This window comes from Bufo bufo, chromosome 3 (genome assembly GCF_905171765.1).
Source record: "Bufo bufo chromosome 3, aBufBuf1.1, whole genome shotgun sequence".
Taxonomy (NCBI): domain Eukaryota; kingdom Metazoa; phylum Chordata; class Amphibia; order Anura; family Bufonidae; genus Bufo; species Bufo bufo.
This window is the reverse complement of record NC_053391.1, coordinates 47,327,844-47,349,986: the sequence shown is the minus strand read 5'-3', so window position 1 is coordinate 47,349,986 and position 22,143 is coordinate 47,327,844. Positions and strand designations below refer to the sequence as shown.

The 22,143-nt window shown below is 42.8% G+C and overlaps 1 protein-coding gene across 2 annotated transcripts in view; it reads left to right on the top strand.

The window, feature by feature from the left end:
• Positions 1-22,143, top strand: part of SCAF4 (SR-related CTD associated factor 4) — a 110,993-nt gene that overhangs the window by 51,769 nt on the left and 37,081 nt on the right. For both annotated transcript variants that reach the window (XM_040423188.1, XM_040423187.1), the window contains exons 13-19: positions 1,149-1,249; positions 1,397-1,510; positions 4,047-4,203; positions 4,286-4,431; positions 5,284-5,602; positions 11,563-11,661; positions 14,905-15,075. In XM_040423188.1, coding sequence (XP_040279122.1) covers positions 1,149-1,249; positions 1,397-1,510; positions 4,047-4,203; positions 4,286-4,431; positions 5,284-5,602; positions 11,563-11,661; positions 14,905-15,075 — 1,107 coding nt within the window. The remainder of the gene's footprint in view (positions 1-1,148; positions 1,250-1,396; positions 1,511-4,046; positions 4,204-4,285; positions 4,432-5,283; positions 5,603-11,562; positions 11,662-14,904; positions 15,076-22,143) is intronic.

Genomic DNA, 22,143 nt, shown 5'->3' with positions numbered 1-22,143 from the left:
AGTTTTATAAGTCGATTTTATGAGACCGCACAACGCAGAAAGAAGATATGAATACATCTTTCGGCACACTATGAGAGATACTTTAAGGTACTGTGATTAGTGTAAATTGTATTTTCCAGGTGACAGGTTCCCTTTAAAGGGGTTCTGCAGTTTTTTTAAACTGATGATCTCTATCCTCTGGACCCCTGGCGATCAGATGCTCATGATCTATCCAGAGGATAGTATTAACCTACAAAAAGGCAGCTCTGTCAACTTAGACAGCTATAATGACCACTTGTACCACATCCAGAGTAAACTAAAAGCCAAACAAGTGGAATGTTTATATCAAAAGGTATCATTTATTATAAAATATAAATAATGGAGAGCAACAGGATGTAATACAGTACACGGAGAAGCACAGGGTAAGTAGATTCAAAGGAACCACCGTAGCACAAAATAGGTACGACCAATAAAGCAAAAGCTAAGACTCTGGGAAACCAGATGAATATCACATGTATGGTCTCCCCAATAAGGGTATGGTACACAAGTACCACAGACCAAATATAGTAACCCCAGAGTCGTAGCTAACATACGCGGTATGATGTAGATATCACAATCAGCCAAAAACAGTAATATGATAAATACAAAATCACTAGGCTGAAATTAAACCATAACTAACGTGCGCCTAAGTGCAAGGGACCCAGCGTGGATCCATACAGGGGTACCCCGCACGTAGCATGGGACCGCGCTAAGTACAGGACGTACCTGAAGACATGGTGGCAAGATGAATGACCGGCCCTGGGCGCGAGACCTCGACGCGCGTTTCACCTCAACGGTTCCTTTGAATCTACTTACCCTGTGCTTCTCCGTGTACTGTATTACATCCTGTTGCTCTCCATTATTTATATTTTATAATAAATGATACCTTTTGATATAAACATTCCACTTGTTTGGCTTTTACTATCCAGAGGATAGAGCATCTGTTTAAAACAACTGAAGAACCCCTTTAAGGTGAAAACTGGCCTGGGGTAGAAGGGGTTAAGGGAATGTTAGTTTCTTGCTGTACAGTCAGTACTACTGTTTAAATTATCTGCAGCTATTTGTGGATATCTTGTCCTAGTTGTTTGAGGTATCGGTGCTTTTCTTCCCTCATTTTCTGCCCTCTTTAGTTTGTAGTACTACACTATGGGTTGGACAGCTGGACAAAAGAACTACTCAGCAAGATGTTGGTAGCCTCTTGGAAGAATTCGGACCTATTGAATCAATCAATGTAAGCACAGATATGTTCTATTTCTTTTTCCATACATGAAGCTAATTCGCTTTACTTGATGCCCAGAAAGACTATTCCAGTCTTGAGGTGGGGTTTTGAACACTATCAGCAATAACAGAATTTATATTTTTTTTATTTTCTCTGCAGATGATCCCACCACGAGGCTGCGCTTACATTGTTATGGTAAACAGGTTGGATGCATATCGTGCTTTACAGAAACTGAGCAGAGGAAGTTTCAAAGTTAACCAAAAGGCGATTAAGGTATGCGGCTACTTTCATGTCAGTGCAAAGAAAAAAATTATCTGTTTTTATATACACACAAATAATATGGATATGTATAAAATAATTCACTGTCATTTCATAAAACTTAGATGTTTTCTCATACTTAAATGTTTGAAGAAATTTAAACTGCGGTGGTCTGGGTACTGAGACTTCCACAGGTCTCCAGTTAAAGTGGTCATCTACACATTGTTCCCCTTTTCTGCATATCAGGGTCGGGTGCCAACGCTCCCACTGATACCCAGATGGGAAAAAGGATCAGCTGCTCTTTGTTCGCTGTTTCTGCCTCTCAATGTGTTGACTATCCTTAGAGCTGCATATAAATTGTAGCAAATTTGGAGAAAGTATAGAACACGTACAAGGTCATGGTTGCAGCCATTAGCATATGTTTTGCCCCTCTGTTTTTACTATCTGTGTGGAACTCCGTGCCTGGATTCCCACTACTCAATGTCTTAAACGGTATAAAGTTTATTATGTGATAAACTAATAAAATAATATAATTCATGGAATTAAAGGGGTTGTCCCATCTTGCTATGGAAATAAGATGGGACAACCCCTTTAAAGGGGTTCTGCAGCTTGTTTAAACTGATGATCTATCCTCTGGATAGATCATCAGCATCTGATCGGCGGGGGTCCGACACCCGGGACCCCCGCCAAACAGCTGCTTGAGAAGGCAGCGGCGCTCCAGGAGCGCCGTGGCCTTCTCACTGTTTACCGCTGGCCCAGTGACGTCTTGACTAGTATCAATGGCCTGGGCGCGGCTAAACTCTGTTCACTTGAATGGAGCTTAGCCCCACCCAGGCCAGTGATACTAGTCGTGACGTCACTGGGCCGGCGGTAAACAGTGAGAAGGCTGCGGCGCTCCTGGAGCGCCGCTGCCTTCTCAAACAGCTGATCGGCTGGGGTCCCGGGTGTCTGACCCCCGCCGATCAGATGCTGATAATCTATCCAGAAGATAGATCATCAGTTTAAACAAACTGCAGAACCTCTTTAATATTTTTGAGTTGTGAACGTGTTGCAGTAGTTAGTGTTCTGCAGTAACGGCTCATGCGCACAGCCATAAGGGTCTTGCAGTCAGCAAAACGTGTATCCTGGGCAAGTGCATGCTGCTATTTATTTTTATTTTTTTATTATTCCTGCAGAAATGTCCTATTCTTGACCGCAAATCGGACAAGTTCTATATTTTTTTTTTCCCCCGGTGCCGTGGAATGGACATATGGATGCAGACAATACACATGCTGTCTGCATCTTTTGCTGCCTCGTTGAGATGAATAGATCCGCATTAGGGATCGACTGATTATCGGTTTTACCGAAATTATCGGCCGATATTCAGGATTTTGAACGTTATCGGCATCTATTTTGCCGATATACCGATAACGTATTGGGAACACAGAACGCGCTGCTCTCAGCGCTCTGTGTTCCCTCGGCAGCACAGGGGAGAAGGAAGCAGTGTCTCCTCCCCCTGTGCTGCCGCTGCCGCCAATGACAGGAGAGAAGACAAGAGGAGGGGAGGGGCTGTGGCCGCTGCGCCACCAATGAAGATGAGTCTTTCATTAATTTATATACAGGAGGCGGGAGCTGGCTGCAGAATCACATAGCCGGCTCCCGACCTCTATGACAAGTAGCTGCGGTCCGCGGTAGTTAACCCCTTAGGTGCCGCGGATCGCTGCTAACGCTCATAGGTCGGGAGCCGGCCATGTGATTCTGCAGCCAGCTCCCGCCTCCTGTATATGAATGAGAGACTTATCTTCATTGGTGGCGCAGTGCACCCCCCCCCCAAGCCCCCCAGTATCAATCATTGGTGGCGCAGTGCGCCCCCCACCCCCATCCCAATAGTAAAAACATTGGTGGCGCAGTGCGCCCCCCCACCCAGTATTAATCATTGGTGGCAGTGGCCACAGGATCCCCTCTCCCCTGCTCCTCCGATCGGAGCCCCAGCTGTGTAAGCCTGGGGCTCCGATCGGTTACCATGGCAGCCAGGACGCTATTGAAGCCCTGGCTGCCATGTTCAGCTCCCTGCTGCTGTGTGCACAGAGCACAGAGCAGCAGGGACAGTGTGATCTCCTATTCACCCTGATAGAGATCTATCAGGGTGAATAGGACAAGGGTTCTAGTCCCTAAGGGGGTTAATAGTTAGTAAAATAAAAAAATATTAAGTATAAATGAAAAAGATTTACAAAAAAATAAAAATACACGTTAACAATAAACATTAATTTTCAGCAGATTTGTGTAGGAAATTTTTTTTTTCTCAAAAATGAAAATTCCCAGAATATCGGTATAAATTATCGGCTATCGGCCTGAAAATTCACAAATTATCGGTATCAGCCCTAAAAAATCAATATCGGTCGATCCCTAATCCGCATCAGATACGCAAAAAACGCAGATCTAATGCGGACTGAAATTACAGCTGTGTACATGAGCCTTTAAATGTGATTATTGCTTCGTGGATATGATTATTTGTTAGTTACATTCATGCATACATGTTTTAACTTAACGGTTTGCTGAATTTGTGTTTTAGATTGCATGGGCATTGAACAAAGGAATTAAAGCAGAGTTTAAGCAGTATTGGGATGTTGAAATAGGGGTCACGTACATACCATGGAGTAAAGTCAAACCTGAGGATCTTGAGGCACTTTGTGAAGGAGGAATGTTAGACAATGATACTCTTTGTCCAGGTAATTGTCATATTTGTCGCTAAATGTATGTGATTATATTTCAAATTTTTAGCTAATTTTTATTTCTTTTTTTGGTCTTAAGACTGGAAACCCATTATTAAAAAGGCAGAGAGTAAAGATACATCTCAAAATGGGGCAACTGACAGTGCACAGGCTGAAAATATTCCATCTGTACCTCCACCTATCTCTCTGCTGTCTGTCCCGATTCGGCAACCAATGCCAGCAGTGGTAAGTGTTTCAAAGAAAGTTGTGTTTTAGAAAGAATCTGATTGCAGCAGTTGTATGTAAATGTAACACAGGCGTAGGCATGTTTACTGTAGGGAAAATAGTCTAAGGCTGATTTCACACAGTTGATGTTTCCATCCAGGTGTGGTCTGTTTTTACAATGGACAGCAATCTGGGCTGAGCACTCAGCCATTCAGTTCAGTGGGTATATGCACATGAGTATTGTTTTTCACTGACCATTTGTCCATTAAGGAAAAAAACTCTGCACATTCTGTCATCCATTTTTCATGTTCAACTGGTCCATTCAAGTCAGTGTGTTGGTGAAAACAAAAGTGACCAACACATGTATGTGCAGTTCATTTTTCACTAGTGGTTACTAGGACATGCTGCAGTTTATGTCCAGCCGCCTCTCGGCTTGTTTGCCGTGCTGCAGCCGGACCTTTGGCCAGCCCCCATTATAGTGGGCTAGCATTAGCACGGATCCGGCAGGCCGGAACCTGCTACTGCAAGTGTGAAAGTAGCCTTACACTTGCATGAAAAACTGATGATAGATGGAATTTGGAAAGAAAAATGGACACACCCAATGCAGTCACAGAGAAAATGGATTCAACTTGCATGCAAAACTATCTGTTTCGCTGAATGACACATTCCATATTGCTTGTGTGAAAAATGCCTAAATATCCGTGGAGGTTAGCAAATGGGACATCTGTATTTTAACTTCCTATAATGACTAACTTTTACTGATTGGTTAATGGCTTGCATGTTCTTATATATTTTTGCTGCACTGCTAATATAATCACCAATGTTTCTATTTGTTGTACTTATGCATCTTTATTTTCAATCTTGTATCATCAGCCAGGTCCTCAGCCATTGCCATCTGTCCCACCCCTTTCAGCATTACCTACAGTTCAAGGTCTTCAACCTAGTGTGACTTTACCTTCTATTCAAGGTTTACCACCTCCACAAGGTTTGCCTCCACCCCAAGGGGTTCCTCCCCTGCAAGGGTTACCTATTCCACCATCATTGCCACCATTACAAGGAATGCCTTTGCCTCAAGGAATGCATGTTCCAGGATTCCCAGGGCCTATAAACATACCTCCCCCTGGGTTTGCTCCAGGTGTCCCCCCACCACCATTTATGAGGCCAGGATTTAATCCAATGCAGATGCCACCAGGTAAGGATTGAAATGTCCTTTTGTCTGACTAATGCTCTAATTCTAGGTCCTTATAATTATTTGGCAGGTACTATACACAAAAGATGTGGCTTATTTACTGCACATACTTGCTTCTTTGTTTGCATTTGTTTTACTTGTCTTTTAGGTTACTTTTGCGCTACCCTGTTGACAGGGTCAGATATTACAGGGGAAAATTATGTGTCGTCTTGAAGGGAAAATGTCAGTAAGGGTTTTCAGTGATAACAGTAATAAGTGAGCAGGGACTACCCTCGATTAGTGGGACTGTCTTGACTGAAATATGGTATGGATATCTGTGAAATATTTTTACGTATGTTAGTGGTTACTGTGCTTTTCATGTCACTTATGTCATGTGAACATTCCCCTTCCAGTAATACATACTGGATTTGAGATCTGCGTCTAGGATGCTGCTGTCTTCACTAGCTCTCGTGTATCAGCACAGTGTTATTCTGTACTAATTTTACTTTCTACAGCTTACACAGGATCTCTTCCCTCTTATTCTGATGGACACTGGTTCTGAGGAGCAAGTGATAACCCCACTCCACATGCATACCAGCAGGGAGCCGACTCCAGCACCCCAGACGATCAGCTGCACTGCCTTCTCTTCACTGTTTACTTGCTTAACATTGACATTGCAGTGGCGACCAGGTGTAATTACAGCTCCACTGTAACCATTCACTTCAGTGGGTCAGCTCTTTCCTACTCAAAATGAAAAGGACAGCGGAGCTGTAATTACACCTGCGAGCATGTAAACAGTGAAGATAAGGCTGTGCTCGTACGAGTCAGCACCTCACCGATCTGATATTGATGACGTATCCTGAGGATAGGTCATTAATATTTTTTTTAAAAAGACAACCCCTTTTAAAGCCATGGTTTGGCTATGACACATCCAAGTAATATGGGCATATAATAAATACATCCTGCACACAGATGGGCGAATACGTTCTATTACTGAGAGAAGGAGAGGTGCAGGGAAAGGAACATAGCCAGGAACTGTGCTGTCGGGTATGTTGGCTTCCAGGATACCAGGTGGCTGAAGGTGGTACACAGAATTTACAGCATACCCTCTTTTTTTTGATATTTTAAGGTGATTTATGACAAGTTGAAAACTCAGCTTTTATTTTATTTTTTTCATAAATAAGATTAGAAGATCACTCGGTAGAGGATCCCGAGCAGCTAGAGACCAAACCATCAGACTGCTAGTCTGACAAATTTATCACAGGAAGGCGTTCTGCAACTGCTATGTAGAAATTGTATATACATGCTGGCTGCAAACGCCAAGCAAAGCAAACATTTTAACACCAGTTAGATTTTGTTTTTGCCCAATATTTATGCAATTTAATGAGTTATACAAAGGCGTACATGGCCTTTCTTCAGATTAATCTCAAATGTAGGGAATACAGACATCTGACAGGTGATTGCTTTGTATATGTCCTTATCTGATTTGTGAAGCATAAAGGGTACATGCACACGTTCAGGATTCATGTGCGGAGAATCGGCACTGAAATCTGCAGGTGTTCGCAGGCAAATCTGTGCGGTCAATCCACATGAATTGGTGCGGATTTTACTAAGTGTATGAAGAAATTCCGGTCAGGAAAAAAAAAAAAAATTGCCATGCTGCGGATTTTAAAAACCGCACCGCAGGTCAAAATCCGTGCGGAAGAAATCTGCATCGTGTGCATTGAGAATTTAAAATTCTCATAGGATACAATGTACATGACCTATGGTGCGGATTTTCCACGCGCAAATCTGCGCTGAAAATCCGCACGCAATTCTGATCGTGTGCATTTAGCCTAAGCTCAAAAAAAACTGAAGCCATCTGTCAGAGCATATGTGGTATGTGGCTGAGACCTGGCTTTTGAATGGCCTTCAATGTACATGAGCATACATGACAGACTGGTTTCTAGCCTACTCAAGCAACATTACTGGATGCCATACTAAACTTATGCAACCACTTTAAGCCAAATTGTTTGTGTTTAGCAGTATTAAAGGGGTTGTCTGGTTTCATGATATTGATGATCCTCCTGTACAGTGATCTGAGGGGAAATGTGGTCAGAGCAGTGTCTCAGGCTGTGTGCCAAAAGACATCCATGTACCTAATAGCAACCGCAGCTTCTACTGTAATATGGGCTGTAAAGCTGGATTGGTTTGATACGGGAATTATTTTGCATACTTGCTGGGTTTTGGTGTACATAAAGGGGTTCTCTGGGAATTAATATATTACTACTTTATTGTAAGCATATTCTCAAATAAATGTTATTTATCATGGCTGGTTTTCTCCAGTGGACAAGCGTCAGGGGAAATAAAATGGCCACTGCTCTATTAGCACACCCAAAACCCGTCCTAATAACACAGCTGGACAGGTTACTTCAAAGCAGTGAGCTAAAGAGCCACCTCTCCCCACTACTCTTTCTATTGTGGATTACAATTTTACATACATAAAATAACATCTGTAGTAATGGAGAGAAGTGAAAATACAGAAAGGATGGACAAGACAGACTGCTGTGTGGATGTGGTAATGTAGCAGAGGGTATACAAGCGCTGCTACTCATCAGCCACATCCTCCACCTGTCCTCTCTGTACTTTCACGTTGCTTTGTCAATGCACACATGATATCGGCTGTATGTAATATCGTAGTTCATGACCGCAAGAGTAGAGAGAAGAACTGAAGCAGCTCTTGAGCTGACTGCTTTGAAGTAACCTGTCCAGCTGTGGTGTTAGGACTTTATTTCCCCTGATGCTTGCCCCCCAGAGAAGAACATATGTTATTTGGGAATCTGTTCATAATAAAGTAATATTTAGGGATTTTTAGTAGCTTAATTTTATTATAGGGGTTGTGCCAAATTTAAATTATCCCCTATGTGTGGCATCGGTGATAACTAGCTGATTGTGGTGGAGTGGTAGATCATGCATGTGCACTGCTGCTCCATTCATTCTCTCTGGGGGCTCCAGAGAACGCCACTGGTGTACTTTGCTGTCTCCGCATCTCCCAGAGAGAATAAGTGGAGCGGCAGTGCGCATGTACAAACTATTACTCCACCAGAATAGGGGAAAGGAACCCCATTCAAGTAATGCTAGTTATCCCCTATCTTGTGGATGGGGTATAACTTAAAAACTTGGCGCAACCCCTTTAAGCAAATCTCATCTTCACAATATGGTGCAATTGCAAACGGATCCGTCCCCCATTGACTTTAATGTAAAGTCAGGAGTCCCTATTAATAAACCATCCTATCAGTTTTCTCCATTCCGATGGTATATTTTAACTTGAAGCGTCCCCATCACCATGGGAACGCCTCTGTTAGAATATACCATCGGATTTGAGTTAGATCGTGAAAACTCAGATCCAACAGTATATTCTAACAGAGAGGCTTTCCCATAGTGATGGGGACGCTTCAAGTTAGAATATACTAAGAACTGTGTACATAACTGCTGCCTGGCAGCACCCGATCTCTTACAGGGGGCTGTGATCCGCACAATTAACCCCTCAGGTGCTGCACCTGAGGGGGTTAATTGTGCGGATCTCAGCCCCCTGATCGGGTGCTGCCAGGCAGCAGGGCGCAGACCCCCCCCCCCCCCCCCCCCCCCCCCCGTATTAAAAGCATTTGTGGCCAGTGTGGCTTGGCCTCAGATTAGAAAATGTTGGTGCAAGATTATATAAGGGAGATGAACAAAGTGTATATACCGGGAAACCCTACTTACATGTCTTTTGGGTATTGGTTTGGATATGGTTGTAACAGAAAAACAAAATATGTGCTTTTTCAGAAAAAAGTTTGCCAGTTAAAACCAGATTATGAAATATATCCTTTTTTTTCTAATCTGTTCTCTGATTGCAGATTTTTTTTTAAATTCTATTTCCTGAATTTGGCTATGCCATCTTGCCTGTTCTGTTTACAGCATTTATAGAAATGCTTTACTGCAGACACCATGGGCTACAGACACTGTAGACAGGAGGGGGCCTAATTGACTTCTATGGGAGAGTTTTCTAGACATGCTCTGTGACCTGTGCAGAGGACAGAAGGGAGTAGATTAGCTGCTCTATCACCTACTGTGAATGGTGGAACCTGTGCTATCTATACAGAGGTGATACCTATCATTCTAATCCTGACTGTATGATAAGCACATAACTGCAGTGAACTGAAATTTTCTGTACAGACCAAGGAGTGGCACCTATTAGGTTTAGCGTCCAGAAACGGCAAGATTATTTTTAATTGATATGGACATAGAAAATGAAAAAATAATCACAAAAAATTATTTAAAATGTTTAATATGATGTTAACAATAGGTAATTTTTTTGCTGACACATTCCCTTTAGGGTCCATACACACCTGTGTTTTGTGGATCCGCAAAACACGGACACCGGCAATGTGCGTTCCGCATTTTGCGGACCACACATCGCCGGCACTTAATAGAAAATGCCTATTCTTGTCCACAATTGCGGACAAGAATAGGACATGTTCTATTTTTTTCGGGAACGGGATTGCGGATCTGGAAGTGCGGGTCCGCAATTCCGTATCCGGGTAGCACATCGTTCGGCCCCATAGAAATTAATGGGTCCGCAATTCCGTTCCACAAAATGCAGAACGGAATTGCGGACGTGTGAATTGTGAATGGAGCCTTAAAGAAGTTGTGCTGGGGTATAGGTCGTCTATCTGTTTGAGGTCTGACACCCACCACCCCTACTAGTCAGCTGTTTAAGGCCTCCTGCACACGACCGTATGGCTTTTTCAGTGTTTTGCGGTCCGTTTTTCACGGATCCGTTCCGTTTTTTGTTTCTGTTCCGTTTTTCCGTATGGCATATACAGTAATTACATAGATAAAATTGGGCAGGGTATAACATTTTCAATAGATGGTTCCGCAAAGAACGGAAACGGAAGACATACGGATACATTTCCGTATGTGTTCCGTTTTTTGCCGACCCATTGACTTGAATGGAGCCACGGAACGTGATTTGCGGGCAATAATAGGACATGTTCTATCTTGGAACGGGGAAACGGAATGCATACTGAGTACATTCCGTTTTTTTGGCGGAACCATTGAAATGAATGGTACCGTATACGGAACGCAAAAAAACGGACAGTGAACGGGGGGAAAAACGGTCGTGTGCAGGAGGCCTAAGGTGGAGGCGGCTCTCCCTTGCAGTGGCTGTGTAGTGTAATTACAAGTGCTTCAAGTGAATTGAGCGAGTACTTGTAATTACTCGGCACTTTCGAGACAACGGGCAGTGTAATGAAGAGGAAACAGTGCTAGCCTCTTCAAACAGCTGATCGCTGGTGGGATGGGTATGTTTTAGGGTACTTTCACACTAGCGTTTTTCTTTTCCGGCGCTGAGTTCCGTCCTAGGGGCTCAAATCCGGAAAAGAACTGATCAGTTTTATCCCCATGCATTCTGAATGGAGAGTCCGTCCTTCAGGATGCATCAGGATGTCTTCACTTCAGTCTTTTTGACTGATCAGGCTTTTCAGAAAAACGTAGCATGCTGTATTTTTACCTCCGGCCAAAAATCCTGAACACTTTGACTGAACGCCGGATCCGGTCTTTTTCCCATTGACTTGCATTAACGCCGGATCTGGCGCTGTGTGTTTAGTCAAACCGGATCCGGCTTTTGCATGTTAAACCCGAAAAATGTGAAAAAAAAGTTAGTCCATAAATGGCGGATCCGTTTTTTCCAATGCATTTTTTCATTGTGATCAAACTCCTGATCAGGATTCAAATGTAATCCGTTTTCACACGTTTTTCCGCATCCGGCGGGCAGTTCCGGTGTCTGAATTGAACGCCGGATTAAAACAACGCTTGTGTGAAAGTAGCCTTAGAGATGTATTATATATTGTGTAGTGCTGTTGTATTTTGTATGTAGGAAAATAAAATCGCAGACAAGGATTGTTATATGAACAACCATTTTTATCTCTTAAGCCATTTTTCTAATGTTGTATTCTGCCCTTTAGGGTTTTTACCTCCTCCGGGGATGCCCCCTCCCATGACTCCTCCTATGACTCCTCCTGTATCTCTTCCTCCACCCATGTCTGGATTAGGCATACCAACTTGTAAGTGACCTTCCTTTTTGGAACATCAGGGTTTATATTTTATATTTTTTCTAATGTTCATAGAATTTGTTGGGTGATTAATAGATTATAAATGAACCATAAGTCTGTCCCTCTAGAAAGAGAAGGGTTTAGAAATGTATTTTATAAATTGCTTTATAGAGGAGACCAGAGCAGCACCTGCTGCCAGTGCAAACTGTTTATAGGAGCCTCCTGCGCTCTAGTGATTGTGGCAGGCAGCGTTTAAAGAGGACCTTTCATGGGTCCAGACATTATGAATAGAGATGAGCGAATTTCTCCCTGGCTGTGACTCTTTCCGCTGTGATTGGACTGAGCTACATCCAGGGAGAAGGAGACTCCCATCGAGAAACAGGGCAGTCTCCTCCTCCCTATACCAATTATATTCATTAGTATATCAGGCAGGCAAAGTGAATGGGGGCCACAGCGGGGAGGCGCCCAGACACACTAGTAAGCAATGTTGCATCCATGAATTATGCCCTACACAACCCCCTACCTATTTCATAATGTCTGGACCCATGAAAGGTCCTCTTTAAACCAGTCACATAAGTCATGTTTCTTATTTGTATTTGATAAGAATGGCAGATGAACAGTTATAGGCGCAATTCTGATAAATTTGATAGCATTGAGACACTGATCTCCTGTATAAAGCACTGTATAAAATGAATACAGACTCTAGCATGGAAAGCATGCTTCTTTAGTCCAAAGCGTTGACAAGCTGCAGATCAAGGGGCTTGTTGAAATCCAACATGTGAAATCCTCTTTTCTTCGGCTACAGGAGGCTCCAATATACATTACACCGACGGCAGATTTTATTTGTCAGAAGGATCCACCAACATTAATCTGCATATGGTCAGCCTTTACACCTTTTAAAGGGTGACTAAATCTTTTTTTGAGAAAACAAAGGAGCAGAAGCACTGCTCAGAGCACTCTTGACTACTCTGAAAGTATATGTTATCTGTACGCCACACACTCGAAAAGCAGAGCTGATGAAAGCCGAAAAGGGGAGCGTGTTCTGAGCAGCTCTTTTGCCAGTTATTTTCCTTTTCCAACAAATATTTAGTTACCCTGTATTCTGGGCGTGGGTGATCTTTAAACCTTAGCTTGTTTGGCCAAGAGTGATTCCACCTGACCCCATGCAGTTGCACACTAAGTCAAGCATGCATATGTTCGCAGTGAGTGTCCAGACTAGGGATCGACCGGCATCTATTTTGCAGATATTTCGATAACGTATTGGGAACACAGATCGCGCTGCTGTCAGCGCTCTCCGTGTTCCCTCAGCAGCACAGGGGAGAAGGAAGCAGTGTCTCCTCCCCCTGTGCTGCTGCTGCTGCAGCCAGTGGGAGGAAGGACAAGAGAAGGGGCGGGGCTATGGCCGCTGCGCCACCAATGAAGAGAAATCTCTCATTAATTCATATACAAGAGGCGGGGGCTGGCTGCAGAATCACATAGCCGGCTCCCGACTTCTATGAGCGGTAGCTGCTATCCGCAGTAGTTAACCGCTCAGGTGCCGCGGATCGCAGCTACCGCTCATAGTGGTCGGGAGCCGGCTATGTGATTCTGCAGCCAGCTCCCGCCTCCTGTATATGAATTAATGAGAGATTTATGTTCATTATGGCGCCCCCCCCCCCCCCCCCCAGTATTAATCATTGGTGGCAGTGGCCACAGGGTCCCCTCTCCCCTCCTTCTCCGATCGGAGCCCCAGCAGTGTAATCCTGGGGCTCAGATCGGTTACCATGGCAGCCAGGACGCTACTGAAGCCCTGGCTGCCATGGTAAGCTCCATGCTGCTGTGTGCACAAAGCTCAGAGCAGCAGGGACAGTGTGAGCTCCTATTCACCCTGATAGAGAGCTATCAGGGTGAATAGGACAAGGGTTCTAGTCCCTAAGGAGGCTAATAGTTAGTAAAAAAAATAAACACACCAAAATATTAAGTATAAATGAAAGAAAGATTTACAAAAAAAATAAAAAATACACGTGAACAAACAACAAAAAAACATAAATTTTCTGCAGATTTGTGTAGGATTTTTTTTTTCCAAAAGTGAAAATTCCCAGAATATCGGTATAAATTATCGGCTATCTGCCTGAAAGTTCACAAATTATCAGTATCGGCCCTAAAAAAATCAATATCGGTCGATCCCTAGTCCAGACACATCTAGAAACAGCATTAGGCAATTATGCACACCATATTTTCGATCCATGTCCAATATGTATTTTTTGCAGATGGCACACGGATGTCATCCATGTTCTGTCTGCATCTGTGCGGCTGTTCTGCAAATTATAGATCATGTCCTATTGTCTGTTTTTTGGACAAGAATAGACATTTGTACAAATAAGTTGCAGCATGCTTGTGGCTAGTATCCGTATTAAGTACAAACCCCTCGGCTAAACTAGAATAAGGGACTTGGTATGAGCTTAAAGGGACACTGACAGGCCCTATAAACATATTTAGTTATTCCTATGCAGTCATAGATCTATTAAAGTGTATTCCAATGATATAATAGGAGTGCCCCCTGTCCGCATTGTAAACCATGTAAAAACAACTTTATATTGATCTGTCAATCACATTTCTTTATGCCCAAGGGGCGTTTTTTCTCCTACCTTCGTGCCCAGCCGCGCCTCAACTGTCGCTTCCTAGCGCCGCCCAGCTCATTATTATTCACTGCGCTGGGCGGCTCTTACATTCCCCGATCCTGTCAGTTGCCGCGCATGCCCGATAGATACTTATGGGCATCGGCCTCAATCGGACCATATGCGCATGCGCCGGCACCCTCCCAAGCCTGTAATTGAATCCAGCGCCCGAGAGAAGAGCGCTGGATTCAATTACAGGCTTGGGAGGGTGCCGGCACATGCGCGGCAACTGACAGGATCGGGGAATGCAAGAGCCGCCCAGCGCAGTGAATAATAATGAGCTGGGCGGCGCTAGGAATCGACAGTTGAGGCGCGGCTGGGCACGAAGGTAGGAGAAAAAACGCCCCTTGGGCATAAAGAAATGTGATTGACAGATCAATATAAAGTTGTTTTTACATGGTTTACAATGCGGACAGGGGGTTCTCTTATATCGTTGGAATACACTTTAATAGATCTATGACTGCATAGGAATAACTAAATATGTTTATAGGGCCTGTCAGTGTCCCTTTAAACTGAATTAATGATTTTTTTACAGTTGCTCTCCTTTTGAGGGTTACATTTATACTTGGAGCTTTGTGGATAACATTTGGTTTCTTAGCTGCAGCAGGTGCTTGTGCTTCAACAAATGACCCCGATGTGTCACAAGGAAATACTTTGTCTCTTGGTTCTGGAAGAGAAAATATTGACTCTGATGATGATGGAAAAGGATTTGGGCCACCTCCACAAGGAGGGCCAAATAATGTTCCTGGGCCAATGAACCCACATCATGGTAAGTCTTTCTTAAACTGCTTTAAGTCTATTGGTGTTATAAGTGGTCATTTGTTTTATAATGTGCTTTAAGTAAGAATGATTTGTATCAGGTTGATAGCCACCTCCCCATAGCATGTAGATTGTCTGTTCATGCAGTTCTTCTCTTCATATAGTGTGTTTAAGGATTTTTCCATTTACATTTGGAGCTGACGTGAGCTCCGTAGTGACATACTTTTGATAAACGTAGTGGTACTGAGCAAATTCTGTCTGAGCAGAATGTGTATTAGATGGTGTAACAGTTTCATATTTAGTAAGGTTCATTATGTTCAAGTTCTGTCTTAGGAAGATTTGTTTTGCTGAATTGATATGTACTTGCTAGTAGAAGGATATACTTTCTCGGGGGTTGGGGCGTGAGACACTTCATAAATTTGTCTATGCTGAACACTGGGATCGGGGTCTTTTTGGATTGGCTTAAGAATGCACCACTCCTCCAAAAGGTTATCCACTTCCACAGAGAAACAGATACATAGACCTGGGAAGCACAGTTCCTCCTGTGGGGGACATATTGCAGCAGTCTGCCATAGAGCTGCTGTGAGCGAAAGCCATTGCAGATTTTGGTGCTTGACAGGATAAGTAAAGGGTGTGCCCGCGAAAAAGTAGCCTGTCTCCAATATCTCCAAATCAAACTGCCTAATAGTAAATCTCTTGTTGTTCATAGCAACCAATCAGAGCTCAGTTTCCATTTTTTCAGAGCCGAGTACGAACTGAAAGCTGATCTCTGGTTGGTATGAGCAGCTAAGACGGATTTATCATTAAGCAGTTTCATTTGGAGATATTGGGGGTGGCTACTTTTTCGTGGGATCCTGTATTAGCCTTCCATTAAGTGCAGTAACCATTTGGTGAGCAGTATTCTGCCTGTATTTCGCCAAAAAACCTTCCAACAAAAAGCACCATGCACTGTTTCCTTAGTGTTTACACATGAAGCTTTAGTGCTAGCTGTTACGTCATTTATGTCAAAATATACCAAAGTCTGTGAGCCTGTAGATGAGATGAGCTACTTTTTGTATTATATTTATTTTTATTTTTTTATTTTTTTTTATATGGTTAGTGCAAAATTAAGCAGCAACTTTCTAAACTTCCTAAGTGTACTTAACCCATATGAGCCATGACCATTTTATATGATAAACAACTTGTGTGTTAAATATATGCCTCGATTTAAGGGGGTGAACATATTTATTGCAGACGTCATGAAAAATTTAAATATTTACCATTTACATGCATTAAATAATATTACATTTACATAGTACCCTACATTTACATAGTACCCTACATTTACATAGTACCCTACATTTACATAGTACCCTACATTTACATAGTACTTTACATTTACATAGTACCCTACATTTACATAGTATGGTACTGCCTGGTTTTCAAATGTTTATTTAATGTCCATGTCCACCTACTGAGCTGATGGTGGACCCACATGCTCTTTCACACTCCCGACTGCCGGATCATGATTCCTATTCTCAGCGTAGGGATCCTTTTGTTCACTGAACAGCAACCTATACAACGCGTTTACCCTGCTTGTCAGGGAAGGGGTAGAGCTTTGCGGTAGCACAGCAATATGCAGCAAAACTGAGAAGAAAACCTGAGGATTAACTCATGAGCAAGCAGGTACTATGTTTCTATTTTATTTTTTTACTGCTGCAAACTTCATCATCCAATAATTACCTATTAGCAGGAAAACTTACTGGGGACTATATGGCTGCCAGAGGGGGAAGGAGACTGTTGGTGATGTGGCCCAGGAGGCATAAAGACAAAGTACATGCAAGGGGTTTAGTAGGCATAAACAGAGATGGGTTTTACAACATTGCACAGCATTCTGCTAATAGCACAGATTAGCATTTGTATGTGAGCACACAGAAGAAAATATTAAAAATTTGTGTTTATGGGGTGGAAACGGTTAATAGCCTTTAGAGATTTTTTTTATTTCAACTTGATTACTGACATAACCCCTTTGAAGGGGTATTCCAGTTACATTTAGCTATCCCCTATTCACAGGATAGGGGAGAACTATTAGATTGGTGGGAGTTCCTACCCCTGGGCCCCCACCATCACAAGAACGGTGTCCCCATAGCCACTGCAGCCCCCTGAAATGAATGGAGCGACCTGTCAGGCCTTCATTTCTATGGTAATTCTGGACATAGCTGAGCACTATCTCTGGTACTAGAAATGTTTGGAGCAGCCATGTGCATGTGAGACTGGCCCCCTATTCTTTGAATAGGACATAACGTAATGTAATTGAAATACCCCTTTAAGGATGCCTGAATGGGTAGGCACATTTCTCTGTGAACATCACAATTGGCAGATTATGGGTGAGTGTGTACTTAAAGGGAGTCTGTCACCTAATCTGAGCGTTTTAGACCGCTCAGATCAGGTTATAGACTCCTTTGCCCTCATTCCAATGTTGCCTTTATTGGTTATGTCCCTCGCCGAGATCTTTCAAAAAAGACTTTTACAACTTATGCTAATGAGGTTTGGCAAGTGCCCAGGGGCTGTGTTACTGCAGTAAATACCCATGCCCTTGGAGATGTGCCCAGAAAACCACATCTTTTGCCCCTCTGGCCCTCTCGTTTCCTATTATTACTTCCTCTCTCACAAATCTCGTGCCTGTGCCGCTCTACACTTGCCCTGCACCTACGCACTGCTGTGTCCATTATGGGCAGAGGTATAGGGAGTTGCACTGTGCATGCGCCGGTCCGTACCTCGAAATACAGCCGGCGTAAGTAACCAGCTGCAGCAGAGGGCTGTAGTGAAGCCAAAGAAGGGGCGGATTGGCTCATGCACAGTGCAACTCTCTGCTCCTTCGCCCATAATGGGCACAGCATTGCGCAGGTGCGGGGCAGGTGTGGAGCGGCACAGGCGCGAGATTTCTGAGGGAGAGGAGGAGGTAATAGGAAACGAGGGCGGGCCAGAGGGATGAAAGAGGTGTAGTTTTCTGGACACATTGCCAAGGGTCATGGGCACTTGCTGCAGTAACGCCGCACCTGGCCACTTGCCGAACCTCATTAGCATAGGTTTTAAAAGTCTTTTTTGGAAGATCTCTGCAAGGGACAACAAATAAAGGCAACACTGGAATGAGGGCAAAGGAGTCTATAACCTGATCTGAGTGGTCTAAACTGCTCCGATTAGGTGACAGACTCCCTTTAAAACTCTGTTCTTATTTCCATATAATTTTGATTACACACATACATAAATGTGGATTGAGTTGTAATATTAAGACACCTTTAAACTTTACCCTGGAAGATTTAGCTTTATTTTTTTTTATTAATGATTGCCTGCATGCATCAAGTAGATGGTAAATGTTTAGTCTTCGTCTATACACCTTCATCATTGGAAGTTCATGGCAAAGCTTATATAGAAGGTGCATTTATAGTAGGGCAGGGACAGAATGTTATGTCTTGGAACTGCTTACATGTGAATGTTTACACTACATACCCCAATACAAGGACTACCTGAACACCGTGCACTCTGCAAGCCATTGTATTAACAGAGCTTTAGCATGCAGGTTTACCTGTGACTGTTACCGGATTACATATAGGACTGTACTTTAATATACTTTTATAATCAGAATCTCTCACTGTATTAGCTGGAGTGAGCACTAAGCCCATTAGGAAATAAGATTCCCTGCAGCCCAGAGTCCGCTGCTTCATAATCAGCATACGGGGCTATGTAAATGATAGCCTGCTTTCAGCTGATCCCCAGGTAATACCGCTCTCCAACAACTGACGGAAATGCTGTAAGTTTATTACCTAATGAAGATGCACATAAATGCAGGTGGCAGGTGTCTCCAGCTTTACAGAGACGCACTATAGCACAAGTATGTTCTGAAAAATCATGCGTTGACAAAACTGTGATTTCCACTTAATTTATAAATTGTACACCAAAGTCATTGGGAGGTAAACCTTCTTTTTATCCATAGCATATTTGGAGAGCATTTAAAGGGGTTGGCCCATGTGAGACTTTGGTGGCATATTGCTAGGATATGCCATCAATGTCAGATAAGTGCAGGTCCCACCTCTGGAACCCACCCCCATCTAGAGAAGGGGTCCCCCAAAGTCAAGGAGAACACAACGTTCATGCATGGCATGTTCTCTATTAATCACCTTGGGGGCTCTGAAAATAGCCGAGTGAGCGCACTCAGCACTTTTCAGAAGGCCCACAGAGCCACCTCTCCATTCAGTACTCTGCTATTTTCAGAACACCCATAGCTGTGAATGGACGGTGGCTGCTCTCTTTTCACTTCAGGGGCCCTTTCTTGGAGATAAGTGCAGGTCCCACCTCTGGGACCCGTTCCTAATCCTAGCCATATGCCATCAATATCCCAGATGGAAATAACCTTTAAGCTTTCAATAACCATTTTCTGTTGCTGGTCATGATTGTAGAGCTCATTGAAGCTCAGCCTACTTCAAAAAAAGATGAGCCATTATCAGTCCTGACATCCAATTCTATGATTTTGCAACTTTTATTTTTCACATTCACAAAAAAGTACAGATTTTTACAATCTTTTAATGAGACAATTTGTTCAATGCGTATGAGTCATAGCCATCACACACAAACACGTTCAGTATTTGTGGAACACCTCAAATGTGCATCTGTGCAGTGAACTACATCCTCCCGAGATAACAACTCGAAAGCTTGAGGTAATGTCAAGGAAACGGTGTACACCATTCCTATCTGTCTCAGAAGAGGATGCATGAGCTCCATAGCAGTGGTCCTGCTCCTACTGAATCATGCTGGACCAGGGGGTACTTGAGGGGCCAGCAGTAATCAACAATATATGAACTTCTGAGACCTTGGTCTCTTCAGGTATCAACTATTAAACAGTATTGTACATTGTTGAGCACATAGGCCGTATTCTTCTGAGTGAAAAGGTAAGATTCTGTTCCTGCAGAATTCATTGCATTTTTCAGGCGTCGGTCCATTCTTCGGAGATGCTGGCTAACCATTCTTGTTGGCTTCACTAGACACTATTAGTTTAAAACCTAGGCTTTAATCCTTTATCGTCCTTTTAATCTTTACATACAGGCTTCATATTGCACTGGTAATTTCCTTTTCCAGGAGGTGCTATATTAAGGCCTTTCTTATAGTCCTACTAGATGTCCTAGGAGCGCCTTCACCAATAATTCAGATGTATTCTGTTTTCCCATTATTACTTCACACTGGTCTTTCTAGGCACAGCTGCCATTAGCACATCTTCACAGTGTACCCATACATTGCGGCACAGCCACAGCACCATTTCATTTTGGATGCTGTACAGTAATATGTTGCATGTATTCTAAAGTTTTGTACAGTTGGCCAGTAAATAGAAGATACATTTTTTTTTGTGAATCTTCAGATAGTCTTAAAAGATGCCTGAAGAAGAGGCCCAAATGGCCCTGAAAGCTTGCAATTGTGTCATCTTTTCAGTTAATATAGTTCAAATAGCCGAAGCTACTAGACTCCCGTTTCAGGTCTATTAAAACGTAGCGTTTATTTCACTCATTAAAGATATGAATCGGGAGAAAAAAGAAAAACTTTTAAAATTAAAGGTGCTGTTTGGACTCAGGCGGCAGAGATTAGGGGTTACTTCACCCATATATCCTGCCTCATTTTTATGCGTCCATTTTTCTTTTTATTCACTGTTAACAGCAGTCATTCATATCTAAATAGATCGCATATTTGAGGACCACCTGTCAAGTTGCTTTTAACTACTCGCTTCCTATATATCATTTATCGCGACTCTCCGCCGCTTGACTGTCAAAGTGTGGTGAGTCTGCACTCACTCCCCACTAAGACAACTTGTCCAGCATGCACCTAGTCTAAAATTCAAAATACAGCTCCCCCAACATGTTTCACCAGGAAGTGTGGCTTCTTCAGGGGGATGGAGCTACCATGGGAGCTACCATTCCCCTGAAGAAGCCACACTTCCTGGTGAAACATGTTGGGGGAGCTGTATTTCGGATTTTAGACTAGGTTCATGCTGGACAAGTTGTCTTAGTGGGGAGTGACTGCAGACTCACCACACTTTGACAGTCAAGCGGCGGAGAGTCGCAATAAATGATATATAGGAAGCGAGTAGTTAAAAGCGACTTGACAGGTGGTCCTCAAATATGCGATCTATTTAGATATATGAATGACTGCTGTTAACAGTGAATAAAAAGAAAAATGGACGCATAAAAATGAGTCAGGATATATGGGTGAAGTAACCCCTAATCTCTGCCGCCTGAGTCCAAACAGCACCTATAATTTTAAAAGTTTTTCTTTTTTCTCCCGATTCATATTCTCTTTAATGAGTGAAATAAACGCTACGTTTTAATAGACCTGAAACGGGAGTCTAGTAGCTTCAGCTATTTGAACCATATTATTTAGCATATCAAGGGTCCTTGAAATATAATCTTTTCAGTTAGCCATTAACCACTAAGGAATCTTAAAACGTTTTTTCTAGTAAGGTTCAGGGTTTGAAATCATTAGGGCCTTGTCCACACCATAACTAAGCAACTGACTATATTGCTTTTTTTCCTTAATTTTCCTCTATTTGTAAATGAAACAACAATTTTATCTGCCATAGCTTGGGACAATTGCACTTTATTACTCCTAAGGATGTCATTTTGCACTATGTAATGTCTTGTTTTTAAATAAAAGTTGGTTCTAAATCTGTGCGTTGTGTAATGATTTTTAGTTGTGACCGATTGGAAACAAAAATCTCATTCCGTACACATTATAATAGGTGACTTTAATAAAATAAGTTTTGACCAGTTTTAAACGGCCATAAATCAGTATATTTCATCCACTATCTTTAAAGGGGTTCGCATCTTTTAATATTGATGACCTGTCCTCATATCATTGGTCAGCAGTTTTTTTTGCTTGAGCCAGAAGCAGAAGAGTGGCTCCAGGTTACATTCAGATGAATTGGAGCTGGGCTGCAGTACCCTGACATGGCCACTACACAATAGCTGGAACCTTCTGTTTCCTGCTCAGTCCACTTCTTTGTTTCCAGGTCTGGCTGAAAAAAAAAGTGATTGATTGGTTTTGATGACCTATCAGG